General features: G+C 37.9%; 1 protein-coding gene across 7 annotated transcripts in view; it reads left to right on the top strand.

Annotated features, from left to right (window-relative positions):
- Positions 1-523: 523 nt before the first annotated feature.
- LOC132108432 (TP53-binding protein 1-like) overlaps positions 524-13934 on the top strand; it is a 21796-nt gene continuing 8385 nt past the window's right edge. For 3 of the 7 annotated variants that reach the window (XM_059515177.1, XM_059515154.1, XM_059515140.1), the window contains exons 1-16: positions 525-673; positions 3132-3337; positions 3426-3507; positions 3584-3665; positions 3784-3830; positions 4251-4352; positions 4434-4488; positions 4694-4854; positions 4956-5076; positions 7033-7121; positions 7196-7395; positions 7801-9079; positions 9184-9300; positions 9468-9650; positions 10024-10090; positions 10309-10392. In XM_059515177.1, the coding sequence (XP_059371160.1) occupies positions 3158-3337; positions 3426-3507; positions 3584-3665; positions 3784-3830; positions 4251-4352; positions 4434-4488; positions 4694-4854; positions 4956-5076; positions 7033-7121; positions 7196-7395; positions 7801-9079; positions 9184-9300; positions 9468-9650; positions 10024-10090; positions 10309-10392 (2849 nt within the window). In that variant the 5' untranslated portion in view covers positions 525-673; positions 3132-3157. Of the gene's footprint in view, positions 674-1941; positions 2078-3131; positions 3338-3425; positions 3508-3583; positions 3666-3783; positions 3831-4250; positions 4353-4433; positions 4489-4693; positions 4855-4955; positions 5077-7032; positions 7122-7195; positions 7396-7800; positions 9080-9183; positions 9301-9467; positions 9651-10023; positions 10091-10308; positions 10393-13934 lie in introns of those variants that run through there. The other 4 variants (XM_059515174.1, XM_059515160.1, XM_059515168.1 and 1 more) reach the window with 4 other exon arrangements.

Genomic DNA, 13934 nt, shown 5'->3' with positions numbered 1-13934 from the left:
TATTTATCAAATTTGTATTGTTTTATTTGTTTAATTATTTATTTGTACGTTGAACGCTATATTTCAGCTTCCACCTATGATCTACACTGCCATATGTCTCATTATGGCCACTTCTGATCACTCTCCTTCTTCTTTATTTAAAGATGTATGCAGAGTGACAAGGTTTAAAGACTTCTTCATCCCCAGCTCCTAATTAATGGTACTAATGCTTTCACAGACATACCTATAAATGTTTGCTATGACTATATAATGACCCTTACTCCATTACATTTTTTTCTGCATGCTATTCACAGGCTAATCTGACCATGATGTGTAATTTATTTGTTTTTAATCCCTTTTATCCATAAAATGTAATAGCAAAGTTAGTATTTTAATGTTTTGTTAACCTGAAATATAACAGACACGTATGCATGAATAAATGAGTTGGGGGGGGGGGGGGGGCACTATCATTTGTCTCTTTGTATTCCTTTGTGTTTTGAAATATGTTAGCTTCTATTAATTACCATGCGCGCGCATATCCAAAGATGCAAAGGCACCGTCAAGTGACACTCAAGAATCCCACTCACACCCCATCATCTTCATAGAGATCACCGACACGCACAACATTTCCTTTCTTCCTGCTTTCTTCCAGAAAGAGACAAGCCTGCGGTTCGGCACAGGATCCGTTTCTCAGGTAATGGGCTCATTTTTGTAAGATGTCGCCATCGTTGTGACTTGCATTCTGTGCTTCCAGCGCGATGCTTTGTGACCGATGGACGAAGTGATTTAACAGTCTGTTAATAGTCCAATGTAACAATGGTTCCTCGTCTGACGCATCGTTGCATTACCTGATGGCTTCGAGTTCGAGACGACAGACGTACAAATATTCTTTCGGAAATGCCAAAAAAGGCTGGAGTAAGCAGCCATCAATCGTTGGTATCGACGTTATGTCATCTCATATATGTTTGCAGCCGCTAAACCAATTAAATCATGATGCAACACAACACAAGATGATGGTCAAACACAGAACTGAAGCAGGTTTATGGGTCAGTCCATAAAACTGATGCCGTTTGTTGTTTGATAAGGACATTTCTGGAAGAGTCAAAACATCACAACCTAAATGAATACATTTTAAGATACGCCAGAATGCAAATAATGTCGGGGTTGACATTTTTACATTTTAATTTGACATACAAGGCTTATACAAGGTGCTTCTTATAATTTCTGAATTAAATTATGAATTATAAATTATATGGAAGTTAGTTTTTAAACAATTATGTACGAGAGTCACAAATGGTTTTATCCTTCAAAATATGATTGTAATGATTTTGTAGGCTTATTAAAAAACAACAACTACAGAGAACTAAAGAACCAGCTTCTATATCATTTTACCCTGTGTTTGTTCAATTTATTGATATACAAATTATCATTATTGGCAGTGTTGTAATAATAACACTAATAATGATAGATGATCATCTTAAATCTCAAAGTGGGTCAGATCTAACAATATTCATTGGAATAATTTGTGAAAAAAAAAATATTCTCAAGAGATTTCAGCTAGCGAATTTTAATCAAAGATAGTTAGTCATTTAGCTCTTGTGAGTCAAATGTTTATATGTTTTTGTCTTCCTGGGCTCTGGCGTGTTTTGATAAACTTTGTGCGATGTAAATCGCTGGAGCAAGTTGCAACAAAGCCCTTAAGTGAAGAAACCCTGATACTCTTAATGTTATAATTAAGTGTTATTTCTTCTTAATTTAAAGGTTTTTGCTGCTGGGTAATAGTAACTACGCGAACAAATCCACTGCTTCTACTGCTTCCTTAAACATCTGCGCAATTCCAATCCAAAAGCTAAGTACAAAACCCCGCCTTACGCTTCTCTCTCGGCCAATCACAGCAGGTTTCCTAGCAGTTCAGTTGAGCCAAGAGCTTTCGTGTCCAATCAACGGCGAGTATTCCTACCGGGTTTTTTTTTTTTTTTGCCGTGAAGTAAATATTTAGCTAAAGTTAGGCTGTGAAAGTATACAGATGTTCTGTACGTGCACGGTAAAATGTCACACGTTCGTTGAGATGGATTAACACCTAACAGCAATCCAGCAAGTAAGATAGCTATTTATTTCCTGCTGTGTTTTACAGAGAGGGCTGCTTTCGTCTCAGGCTGTAGGTGCAATGCTAGCTAACGTTACCTGCGTCCTTGCACGCGCAGTCGCGCACTCTCTCCGGGACAGGAGTAGTATGAAGCTGCAGACTAATTTAGCTGGACAGAGCTGTGGAAAGGCTTTTCGTGGGAAAATGCGGCGTGTAAATAATCCCCGTGTTTGGCTGTTTGAGTTTTAGCAAATCTTTTGTGCATTTCGTGGTGTTCTTTGGTTGCATAGATGTTACTTTGGGGATTGTTTGCATTGATTTTACCCGTCATTTGCAGCAGGAATTCTCGCGATTAAAGATTAACGTTACAGCTTTCTACAACATCGTGGAAAGCTTGTTTCGTTTAAATTATCAAAGTAAAAAACGCATTAATGCGCACGGATATATGGACGTAATATCCAAAATGCCGTACACTCATGAGATAAAGCATACAGCCTCAAAATATCTGTTTTTCTTTTCACATCACATGACCATGCCAAAAAAAAAAAAAAACAGCAGTATTTGAAATAAAATATGACATTGGCTCATGAATAAAAACGTTAGCCAGGAAAGCACTAAAATAGTGAATAATCTGACACAGAGGATTATGATTTTTCTGTCTTTTATGTTGTTCCAGTAAAAGTAATTTAATTCTGTTTGCATCATTGAATCATTATTGTGTACCACTGTAAAGCTACTTTGAAACAATCTGTACTGTATAAAGCTCTATATAAGTAAGGTGACTTGACTAAATGATTTTAATACTTTAAATAATTTCAGAAAGTCTAAAAGAAACACATGACCAGCCTTTGACTGAGTAACTAATAATAATATCATGTTTATATAGTGTTTTTATCTTGTTCACAAGGTGATGGACAATGCATAAACATAGAAATAAATCAAAACAAAACCCCTGCCAAAACACATAAAATTGTTCATTGTGAAATCATGCACTTAGATCCATCAGTTGGTTTTTAATCCGTTTTCTCTGTGTTTTAACCCTCCTGTTTGATCTCTGTGTGTGTAGACTGCTGCTAACCCTGTCCCATCCTTATGGATCCTGGCGAGAGTGATCTTGATTCCAGTTTTCCTCAGACAGAAAACCCTTGCCTCATAGTAGAGGACTCGCAGCCTGACAGCGTGGCCCTGGAGGACGATCCTGACTCCAGCTACTGTGCCCTTCTCGCCCGCCGCCTCTCTAACCTGCAGCCCACATCACAAAGCCCTGTGCTGGTGAGACATCACAAGCCATAGCAGCTAGTGTGTGTCTGCTTTCTGTAAAGACTCTAAACATTAATACTGAGTCATCATGTCTTTGCAGGAGATAATTTCTTCGCCTACTAAAAGTCGTTGTTTACAAAAAGACAGTCAGATTGATAAGAGTGACAGTACAGCCTGTTCAGGTAAGTAAATTAACCTATGGACACAAGATTTCATTTATCATATGTTTCTTGAAAAGGGGTTTTTGATTCGTTTCAGACAATTTGCAGTCCAACCTGGGTTCAGCAGCTACAGAGCATAGTCAAGTTTTTGAAGTTCACTCTTATCCCATCTCAAAAAGGTAGTAAATATGAAGCTGGTATTGAACTGCCTTGACGTCTTACACAATTTCCACACAGAGAGGAATATTTCATTTTACTAAAAAACTTTTATTTTTGTCTGTAACTGTGTTTATGCAGAAGTGTTACAGAGTACATGGAGTCTGAGGCTAACTCCACCACACATGGTAAGATAAATGTCACTGTTTTTAGAATTATCTGTGTGCTATTATAGTATTAGTATTTTTAATGATCATTTATGTTTATGTTTTCCATTTTCACTTTCATTTTCCTTTTTTTTTTTGGTAGTTTTAGTTTTTTGCTTTTTTGCTATTTTTATTTGTTTTTATATTTCTATTTAGCATTAATTTATTTTTTATTTTACTTATTTAGTCATTTTAGTACTTCAACTTAAATGTATTAAAATTTTTCTTAAATTCCTATATTTCTAGTTCATTTCAGATTCATTTCAGTTAGATTTAGTCAAATATAACAACACTGAAGCAATATCAAGTCGTGTCACCCTGGCCATTCATTTCATGTGATGCTGCTTTACTAAAAAAAAAGCTTGGCAGTATAATTGAATGTTTGTGTTCATCTGATCTTAGATGAGACGTCTCAGTTCGGTCTCTTGGAGCTGTCAGAGAGCCAGGGGGTCTTTGAGGAAGATAAGCCAGATGGAGCTCCTGCAAATCAAACAGACAGTCAGTGTAGGTTTAAACTTTACTGCACACTATTGACCTGCTGCCCTTTAGTTTTTTAATGGGTTTCTGTTCATTTTCTCTTGTCAGGTGGATTGAAGAGTTCAGAAAGAACACCATCCAATCAAGATGGAAATTCTACAGGGCAAGAATCTCTTTTCAAAAGCAGTAGTGTTTGCACATTTTGAATTGAAAACTCAAGAAGCTAATTGTGAAAGTTTCAACATATCTATTGTGCAATTCTACATCACAGGCTTGAAATTTGTTTTTGTTTTGGTAATGAAGCATGACATTTTAAGGAATAACATTTGTCATAATTGACAGTTCTACTTTTCTTAATGATGTTGTAGGTCAGAGGTCAGTTCAAGCTGCCCTTCGAAGCCTCAGGATGAGTATGGCAGGAAGCTCAGTATTCAGACTATACTGCACTCTCAATTAACTGACAGTCAAGAAGATGAAGATGATGTGCTTGTTTCCTCACAGGATGACATGTTTGAAAACGAGAGAAATGGTGTGTAGACCCAAATTATTCCACTTATTTTCTGTTATTGCCTAATTGTGTTTTTGGTTTAGTTTCTTGTAGTTATCAAATTGTCATGTTCACTATAACAGGCACAAAAGCAGACAGCAGTGTTTCAGAGAAAGAGCAACAGCCAGCATCCACACCTGCACACAGTCTTCGCTTGCTTCATCTGTCTGGACAGGGCACACTTGTACAGGAGAGTCTTTCACAGTGAGTGGCTATTCTAGCATGGTTTATTGATACTTTTTTTTTAAGTTGGAGGGTAAAATTAAGTGTCTTATTTTATAGATTGCAGAAAAGGCAAAGAATATTAACTGAGGATCTTCCGATATCTAACATATATAAATATAAATATATAAATATAAATGCTATATAATCATCTGCTTAGTAATAATTCACCCATTATTTTAATATTGTGATCATTTACTCACTGTTAAAGGGTTAGTTCACCCAATAATCATAATTATGTTATTAATAACTCACCCTCATGTCGTTCCAAACCAGTAAGACCTCCATTTATCTTTGATCACAGTTTAAGATATTTTAGACTTAGTCCGAGAGCTCTCAGTCCCTCCATTGAAGCTCGGTGTGCGGTCTACTGTCCATGTCCAGAAAGGTAAGAAAAACATCATCAAAGTAGTCCATGTGACATCAGAGGGTCAGTTAGAATTTTTTGAAACATCGAAAATACATTTTGGTCCAAAAATAGCAAAAACTACGACTTTATTCAGCATTGTCTTCTCTTCTGTGTCTGTTGTGAGAGAGAGTTCAAAACAAAGCAGTCTGGATATCCGGTTCGCGAACGAATCATTTGCTGTAACTGGATCTTCTCGAACCAGTTCACCAAATCTGAATCGTTTTTAACGTTTCGCGTCTACTATAAGCATTAATCCACAAATGACTTAAGCTGTTAACTTTTTTAATGTGGCTGACACTCCCTCTGAGTTCAAACAAACCAATATCCCGAGTAATTCATTTACTCAAACAGTACACTGACTGAAGAGAGAACTGAAGATGAACACCGAGCCGAGCCAGATAACGAACAATAGACTGACTCGTTCACGAGTCAAGAACCGTTTCTGTCAGACGTGTCTGATTCGAGAACCGAGGAGCTAATGATACTGCGCATGTGTGATTCAGTGTGAAGCAGACTGACACACAGAGCGTCTGAACTGAACTGATTCTTTTGGTGATTGATTCTGAACTGATTCTGTGCTAATGTTATGAGCGCGGGTAAACCGAAGGCTTGAATCAAGGGCAATCATCACCAATGACGCCATTGGGTCGAGCGCAAAAGAACCGGTGAATCGTTTTCTTCAACCGGTTTATTGAATCGAACTGTCCGAAAGAAGTACTGGTGATCAGAAAACTGATGCAACCGGTTCTTGACTCGTGAACAAGTCAGTCTTTTGTTCATTATCTGGCTCAGCTCGGTGTTCATCTTCAGTTCTCTCTTCACAGCAGTTCAGTCAGTGTACTGTTTGAGTAAATGAATTACTCCGGGATATTGCTTTGTTTGAACTCAGAGGGAGTGTCAGCCACATTAAAAAAGTTAACAGCTTAAGTCATTTGTGGATTAATGCGTATTGGAGACGCGAACCGTTTAAAACGATTCAGTTCGATTTGGTGAACTGGTTCAAAAAGATCCGGTTACATCGAATGATTCGTTCACGAACCGGATATGACAAACTGCTTTGTTTTGAACTCTCTCACAACAGACACGGAAGAGAAGACAATGCTGAATAAAGTCGTAGTTTTTGCTATTTTTGGACCAAAATGTATTTTCGATGCTTCAAAAAATTCTAACTGACCCTCTGATGTCACATGGACTACTTTGATGATGTTTTTCTTACCTTTCTGGACATGGACAGTATACCGTACACACAGCTTCAATGGAGGGACTGAGAGCTCTCGGACTAAATATAAAATATCTTAAACTGTGTTCCAAAGATAAATGGAGGTCTTACTGGCTCGGAACGACATGAGGGTGAGTTATTAAAAACATAATTTTGATTATTGGGTGAACTGTCCCTTTAAGAGTTTTAATGACTTTGATGACAAAAATTAGAATCTCATTTTGATCTAATCTGTTTCTCTATGTACACTGAAAAGGTTAATCGTGGCATTCAATAACTGACTGTATGCCTTTTCCTTCATTTTTTTTAGGCAGTCTGTTGACTTTGTGGCTGCCACTCAGGACAATTTAAGCCAAACACCTTACATTGTCCAAAATTCACCCACAGAAAAAGAGCAGAGTAAGTGTGTTTTACATACAGATAAAGTTTATGTGATTTTTTTTTTTAACACATTCCTGAATTATTCCATTTAGATTATAATGAAGCTGCTGAATCCCCAATGGACACATCAGCCCCCGCTGAGGACCAGCCACCAGGGAGAGAGGAAGAGCCAATGAACATGGACCCCTGCCCCAAACCCCAACCCACAGCCTCCACTCCAGTGTCCCAGAATTCCTCTGGATTTGTTCTGGATAAAAGCCTATCTGTCCCCAGCCAGCCTGAATTCTCACATGTATGCATCAGTTATTAAGGGTACAGGTGTGGTCACAATTCACAATTGTTTGGCGAATTTTGTGGGAAATCTGAAATCCAGATTTCAATAGGAATCCATACAAATGGGGATTTTCTGTGAGGGTGAATGATTTTACCATGCAATCACATGGATTGTGCATCGGGTTCAGGTTGGACACACAGATTTGCAATGTTAAACAACAGAAAGCTGTGCAGTTTGAAAGTGACTTCTGTGTGAGCTGTGCTTTATATAGTGCTACACTACTGACAAAAGACGATGGACCTATTTTGCATATATTTTGCTAATGTGACCACACCTTAACTTTGTGTTACAGTCCACAGCATTTCAGTTAAACATCTTTTATTCTTTTCTTTATAATTTACTTGCCATGTTTTCTCAATGTAGGACGTGTTTATTTCCACTCCAAGTCTTGAACATGGGAACAATAGTCAAGGTACTGAGAGCTCAAAGAAGTTGCCTCAGCAAAACAACCCATCAGCATCGCCCAATCAGACCGGCCCAGCGGATAAGCTAAAAAAGTCTTCAAGCAGCCATTCACAGCCCTCTGGGGTGGCTGAGTGCTTTCAGCTGGAGCTCAGCAGTGAAAACAACAGCTTTGCTCAGAAGACACAGTTGTTCGTTGTGGAGGAAGATAGCCAAGCCACACAGATCATGGAAGAGGAAAGAACTGTTGGTGCGGACAAGAGTAACTCAAGCACTAAAAACCATTCCCAAAATGCAGACAAGAATAGAATGGACCCTGAGCCTGTTAAAACATCAAATTCACAAAGTCTTTCCAGGACACCTGACTCAAATATTACAAGTGCTTTAACCGGAAAAGCAGAGGACTGTGAACCCTCCCAAAAGATCTCACAGGTTGTTATAGGGAACCAGAATATAAGCGCTTCTCTAAGTGCAACTACGTCCCAGCTTTCTGTCGCTGCGGACTGTGTTTCAGACCCCCCTAATGCACCACAAACAAGTAAAGCCACAGTCGCTGAGTGTTCAAATGCCTCGCCATCAACTGACAGACCTGTAACCCCTGTTCCTGTCCCCCAACAGTCTCTGTCTCAGTCAGTCTTGACTGCATCGTCCCAAAAGAACACAGAGAAGGAAAAAGAACATGTTATTCAAAGCCAGAGACTCAGTCAGCCCATGACACAAAGCCACAGTGTTGTTACAGACAGCGTTAGAAATGCTGAAGAGGAGGAGAGGATTGATGAAGGTGAGATCCAGAGAGAGGGGACAGGGGATGACACTGGGATCAAGCTGGGTTTGTCTGAGAGCCAGCTGCTTTCTCCAGAACCCATGGAGAAGGAGGAGGAGGAGGAGGAGGAGAAGGAAACATCCCAGTGTGAACCCAGCAGAGCTGACCACTCCTCCAGCAAAGAGGAGAGCTTCAGTGTCATGGTGCTAGAAGAGAGCCAGAAGGTCTCTCAGGAGAAAGTGAAGGATGAGAGGTCACATCCTTTCATAAGCTCCTCACAACCTGTGAAGGGCTCTGTGCAGGACAAACGTGAAGCCACGGCAAAGATCTCAGGGTCTCAGCCGATGGGATCAACTGAGGTTTCACCTTTACAGCTTGAGAGAACTAAGTCCCAGAGCACACAGCCTAGTGATACAGGACAGCACAAAAAAACATCAGACAATGCGGCCAACAAAAGTTTGAGTGACAGCTCTGGAGGTAGGCTTAAGCCTCACAAAAGTGATCTGTTATCCCTGCTGATTATGTAACCTGTCTTCAGTAAATCCAAATAGTCAGTTTTAGTTTTTTTCTTCCCTGCCCAGAGCTTCCGTTTCACTTTACATTGCCCAAAGAGGGCGAGCTGATCCGCCCAGCAGTGAGTGCAACTCCTCCACAGATTAGTCAGCTGAAACAGGCACCGAGGCACAGCACTCCTATTGGTGGGTCTCCCTTTCTTATTGTTGCATAACATATTTGTATTTAAATCGGTATGCTGAGATGAAACTGCACACCCCTCCCTCTTAACCTTCCTGTCCTTGTTGTGCTGAACCATGTTTCTTATTCTTCATGCCTTTTGGATTTTTTGCAGAGATGACCTCGTTCTCAGAGCCATCAGAGGCCGACGTTACCAGGGAGACGACAATGGGGGCCAGTGAGATTTCGGTAGAGGAGAGCAGAGAGGGCGAAGAGCCAGCCGCAGTGGAGCAAGATGGGAAGCTGAGTCTGAGAATGAAACTGGTGACCCCAGTGGAGGAGGGCAGCTCAGGCTCAGAACATTTCAGCCTGCAGAGTAAAAGACATTTGTTGTTGTTGTTTCAGACACAGACATTTTCACTCATTGTCTTACACCAAAACATTATCATATATAATTATAATTGCATAATTACATTATATACTTTTAATTTGTAATTTTTATGTTTGTTTTATACTTTAAATTATTTATATAAAAAAAATTATATTTATATATATATGATAATAAAATATATTACACTATGATATATTATAATAACATATTATATATATATATATATATATATATATATATATATATATATATATATATATATATATATAGTATAGTATATTTTTATGTTTTTTATTATTTAAGACAGTTATATACTGTCGGATGTAATGAATTAAGCTTGATTTTAATGCTTCCCCAGAACCACCATTAACAAATGAGGAAGGATCTGTCTCCAAGGCTACCACTGTTGCCATGGATGTAACCAGGTAACTTGCGGTAGTTGCTATGCAGAAGCTTGTCTGTGGGATGGATGAATTTTTTAGCTTCACTCACAGCTGCTGATTCAATGCCTTAGTCTTTTTAACACATTTGTAATAACACTGGACTTAATATCATTTAAAAACTGGAAAAAACTGCAGATATTATTTTTCATTGTTGGGAAATGATGTGGTTTACTGTTTCCCTGTTCTTGTCTGTCTTTCAGTCCTTCAGTGTTCAGCCGTGTTCGGGATGCCCACAGGCAAGTCCAGGTCGAGGATGATGCAGAGTTCAGTGATCCTCCGCTCAGGTACCACACTCTTCTACAATAAGAGAGATGTCACACTTTACATCACCACCTGCTGTTCATTACAGATAAAAGTATATTTGTGCAAGTTCTATAAAAAAATTGTGCTTGTTTGCTAGGTATCTTGAATTTAAGGCTCTCACAGAGCTCAACAATGAGCATTTACAACAAAAAATAATTTTGTCATAAATATTTTTATTAAAAAAAATTGAATTAACCCTCTGAAATCGATAAACGCGGATATGCGTTAAGAGGCATTTTCTCCTGATAACCCCGAAAAGTACTTTCAGTTTTAATCGTACAGATAAGAGCAATACATCAATCGAATCTGTAAAGGGTCTACTTTTTTTGTACACAGAAATAACAAAACTTTGTGCACTTATAAAATAAAGATAACAAACAGGGTGTGCTGTCTGCAGCCTTTGTCTGCGCTGATCTTTATTTACAAACACGTCATTAAAATGAACTGTAACTCCGTGAATACTCAACGAAGAGACATGAGAGAGATATCTATAGAAAGCTTGACATGTTTACTTTTAAACTAAACAAGTGCTGCCGAAAACAATATTCTGTGATAAAGTAATCCATATGAAAACAACGCGATGTCTGTTTTTCACGTCTCTCTTCATTATATCTAATGTGACCACGCCCCCGCGCTGAACGCGCTATTCAGATTCTAATGTTTCACTGAAGCGCGCAGCTTGAATACGCCCATAACAGAAGAAAAAGCAGCCAGACTGTTCTTCAAGTTTTTATTTTACTGTTTGCTTCGCGATGAGAGGAATACGACATAATTCACCCCAAAAAGATGTGATGTGGTTGAGGATTTGAGAAATGGATTTCCTCAGAAAAAAAGAATGAAGCACTTTATTCAGCAGAGATCATAAACATGAGTAAGTCTCTTTTTATTTATTTATATACTTGTACTAGTTTTCACATAACGTGTAAACATTTTACTAGTTAGACTTTTTCCAAACTATAATTCCTGACTAAATGTATAATCAAGTGAAATATTATGAAGTTTCAAAAACAATATACAATACTATACCATTCAAAAGCTTGATGTAAATAATATAAATGTAACAAATAGATAACTGTAACAAATGTTACACAATGCCGTTCTTTCAACCCCCACCCCCTAAAAAACCTGGAAAAATATTCTCAGCTCTTTTCAACATTAATAATAATAATAATAATGATAATGATAACAATAAATGTTTTTGTAGAAAATCAGATTGTTAAAATGATTTATGAAGGATTGTGTGACTGGAGTAATGATGCAAAAAAAATCAGTTTGAAAGTCAGCTTTGATTGTTTCTAATAAACTGTTTAACTGCTCCCCCAAGTGGATATTAAATTATGTTGTGGGATAATTAAATATATTCTAAATAGACTACAAACAAAATTATATAGATTTATTTTGTTCACACATTCTTTCTTGTAACTCCTTCCTTTCAGTGGTACAGCTGACTGAAAGGCTCATTATGCAGCTCATTATGCGTTCCTTTGTCTTCTCAGGTGTAAATCACAATGATATTCATGATAGTTGATGCCTACTCGGATATGAAATTTAAATCAATATACTGTTTTCTGTGAGTGAGTAAACAAGATGATTTTCACATAATTTAGAAAGAAAAATTCTAGGCTACAAGCTCCAGTTCTCAAAAGTCCCGGGAACCATTGTTCTGTATGTGTTTCATTGCCTTATTCAAGTGATTTAACATTTTTAGTTTTTCACTAACCACGCATAACATTTTTTTTCTCAAAAACACAATCATGTATATACATGCTGCTCACATATTATTATAGCCCAGTTTGTGCTGAGTGACTTACAGTGAGATTAGACTTTACCCATTTAGATGTGTATAAGAAACTGAAAAAAAGCACAAATGTCAGGGCATGACAAAACGTCTCCAGGCCCCAAAAATACCCTTAGACTCCAGAGGGTTAACAACAAATATTTGGAAGCAACCTAATCAAAACGTATAATAACATCATGATTAAAATCCTGTTGTTGTTATTAATCCCTAATGTATGATGTGTGCAATGAAGAAAGCCATGTTAATTTTATTTTGTGCTGAATTTAAGGCATAGTGCATCAGTGCATATTGTAAAATACATTTTTTGAAATTGGGAGTGGGGGGTATGTGAGGAGAATTGAGAACTGTGCCTTTTGTGCTGTCAAATAAAAAGGAATTGTGTTCTTTGATGCACAAGCAACTTCATGATCCTGTGTTTTCAATGTCTCAGAGCTGCTCTGTTTGCATTTAATGCTGCTCCACACAAACTCCATTTCTACAACACTTTGGGTCACTTGGGTCAAACGTATGGCACTCCAGCCATCTTACCAAATTTGTTATGAGAATCATTTATAAATCATTTCTGAACTACAGGTAAAACTACCTGTAACTTTCTGCAAAATGAAAGCTTTTTGTTTAATGTTTAAAAATGTAAAAAGTGCTGCTTTTGGAGGGGCTTGAGTGCTATTAAACAGAGTAAGCATAAAGCCCTGTCTCAATTTACTAGACTCAATAAGAATAATATTGGGCACAACCGACCTTGAATTCTTTTTTTGCTGAGGTTATAAATAAAGATTCCCTTGGTGTTGGATATCTTTAGAAACCTAAAGTGGGTTTGAAATTGCCACTACTGTCTGGTCAGCATGACCCATTTCCACAGCTCAGGGTTTGGTCCTTGTCTTTGGCCTGGGTTCCTCAAGGTGTTCTCCTGGTGATCTCAGGGTGCTTTCACACTAGCACTTTTGGGTTTGAATGACGTCAGAGTCTGGTATGTTTGGATGATGTGGTGAATTTAGGTGCGCACCCGCGAACAGTACCTGAGTCCACTTAAAAGGGGTGGTCTGGGGTACGGTTCAAGTAAACTCTAGTACAGTTTGCTGCTGATATGAACGCAATCGTACAAAATCGCGGAAGTGAACCGCTATTTAGGGCTGAACTAATGAGAATTTTTATCATCGATTAATTGGCTGATTATTTTTTTCGATTAATCCGATTAAAATAAATCTTTTTTTCTTTAATTGACAAAACTCACTGTCACAACTCACAATGGAAACAATAATGATAAAGATAGTAATGAAAAACACAAACTCTGTTTTAACAGATAAGAAGAATGATCTGCAGGAACACACACATTCACTCTGAACATAGTTATTGTCATTTCTTTATTCTGTAAATGTAAGGCACGTCTTACATTTTTATTCAATCACATTGCTCTAATGCATTAGCTTGAAGTTTAAAAATAAAGCTTTCTGCTGATTTCTGGCTGCTTGGATCACGTGTCTTTCCCGCAGCAGCTCACTTTGTTTCATCCGCTATCTTCACATGCATTTCATCCATAGAATCTAATCAGGTTTGGACCAGGCATTTGAATCAAGTGTGAAAGCACCCTTAGATTCTTGTTAAGGAACCATCGGTTGATTTACACTTTTTCATTACATAATTGTGTAGGGCTGCACGCTAGACATAAACTGAAATCACAATATGATTTAATTGATTTAATTAAGTTAATATATACGCTGTGTGTTT

Source organism: Carassius carassius, chromosome 2 (assembly GCF_963082965.1).
Source record: "Carassius carassius chromosome 2, fCarCar2.1, whole genome shotgun sequence".
In the NCBI taxonomy this organism is placed as follows: Eukaryota; Metazoa; Chordata; class Actinopteri; order Cypriniformes; family Cyprinidae; genus Carassius; species Carassius carassius.
Note: the sequence above shows the minus strand (reverse complement) of the source record. Positions and strands in the feature narration are given on the sequence as shown.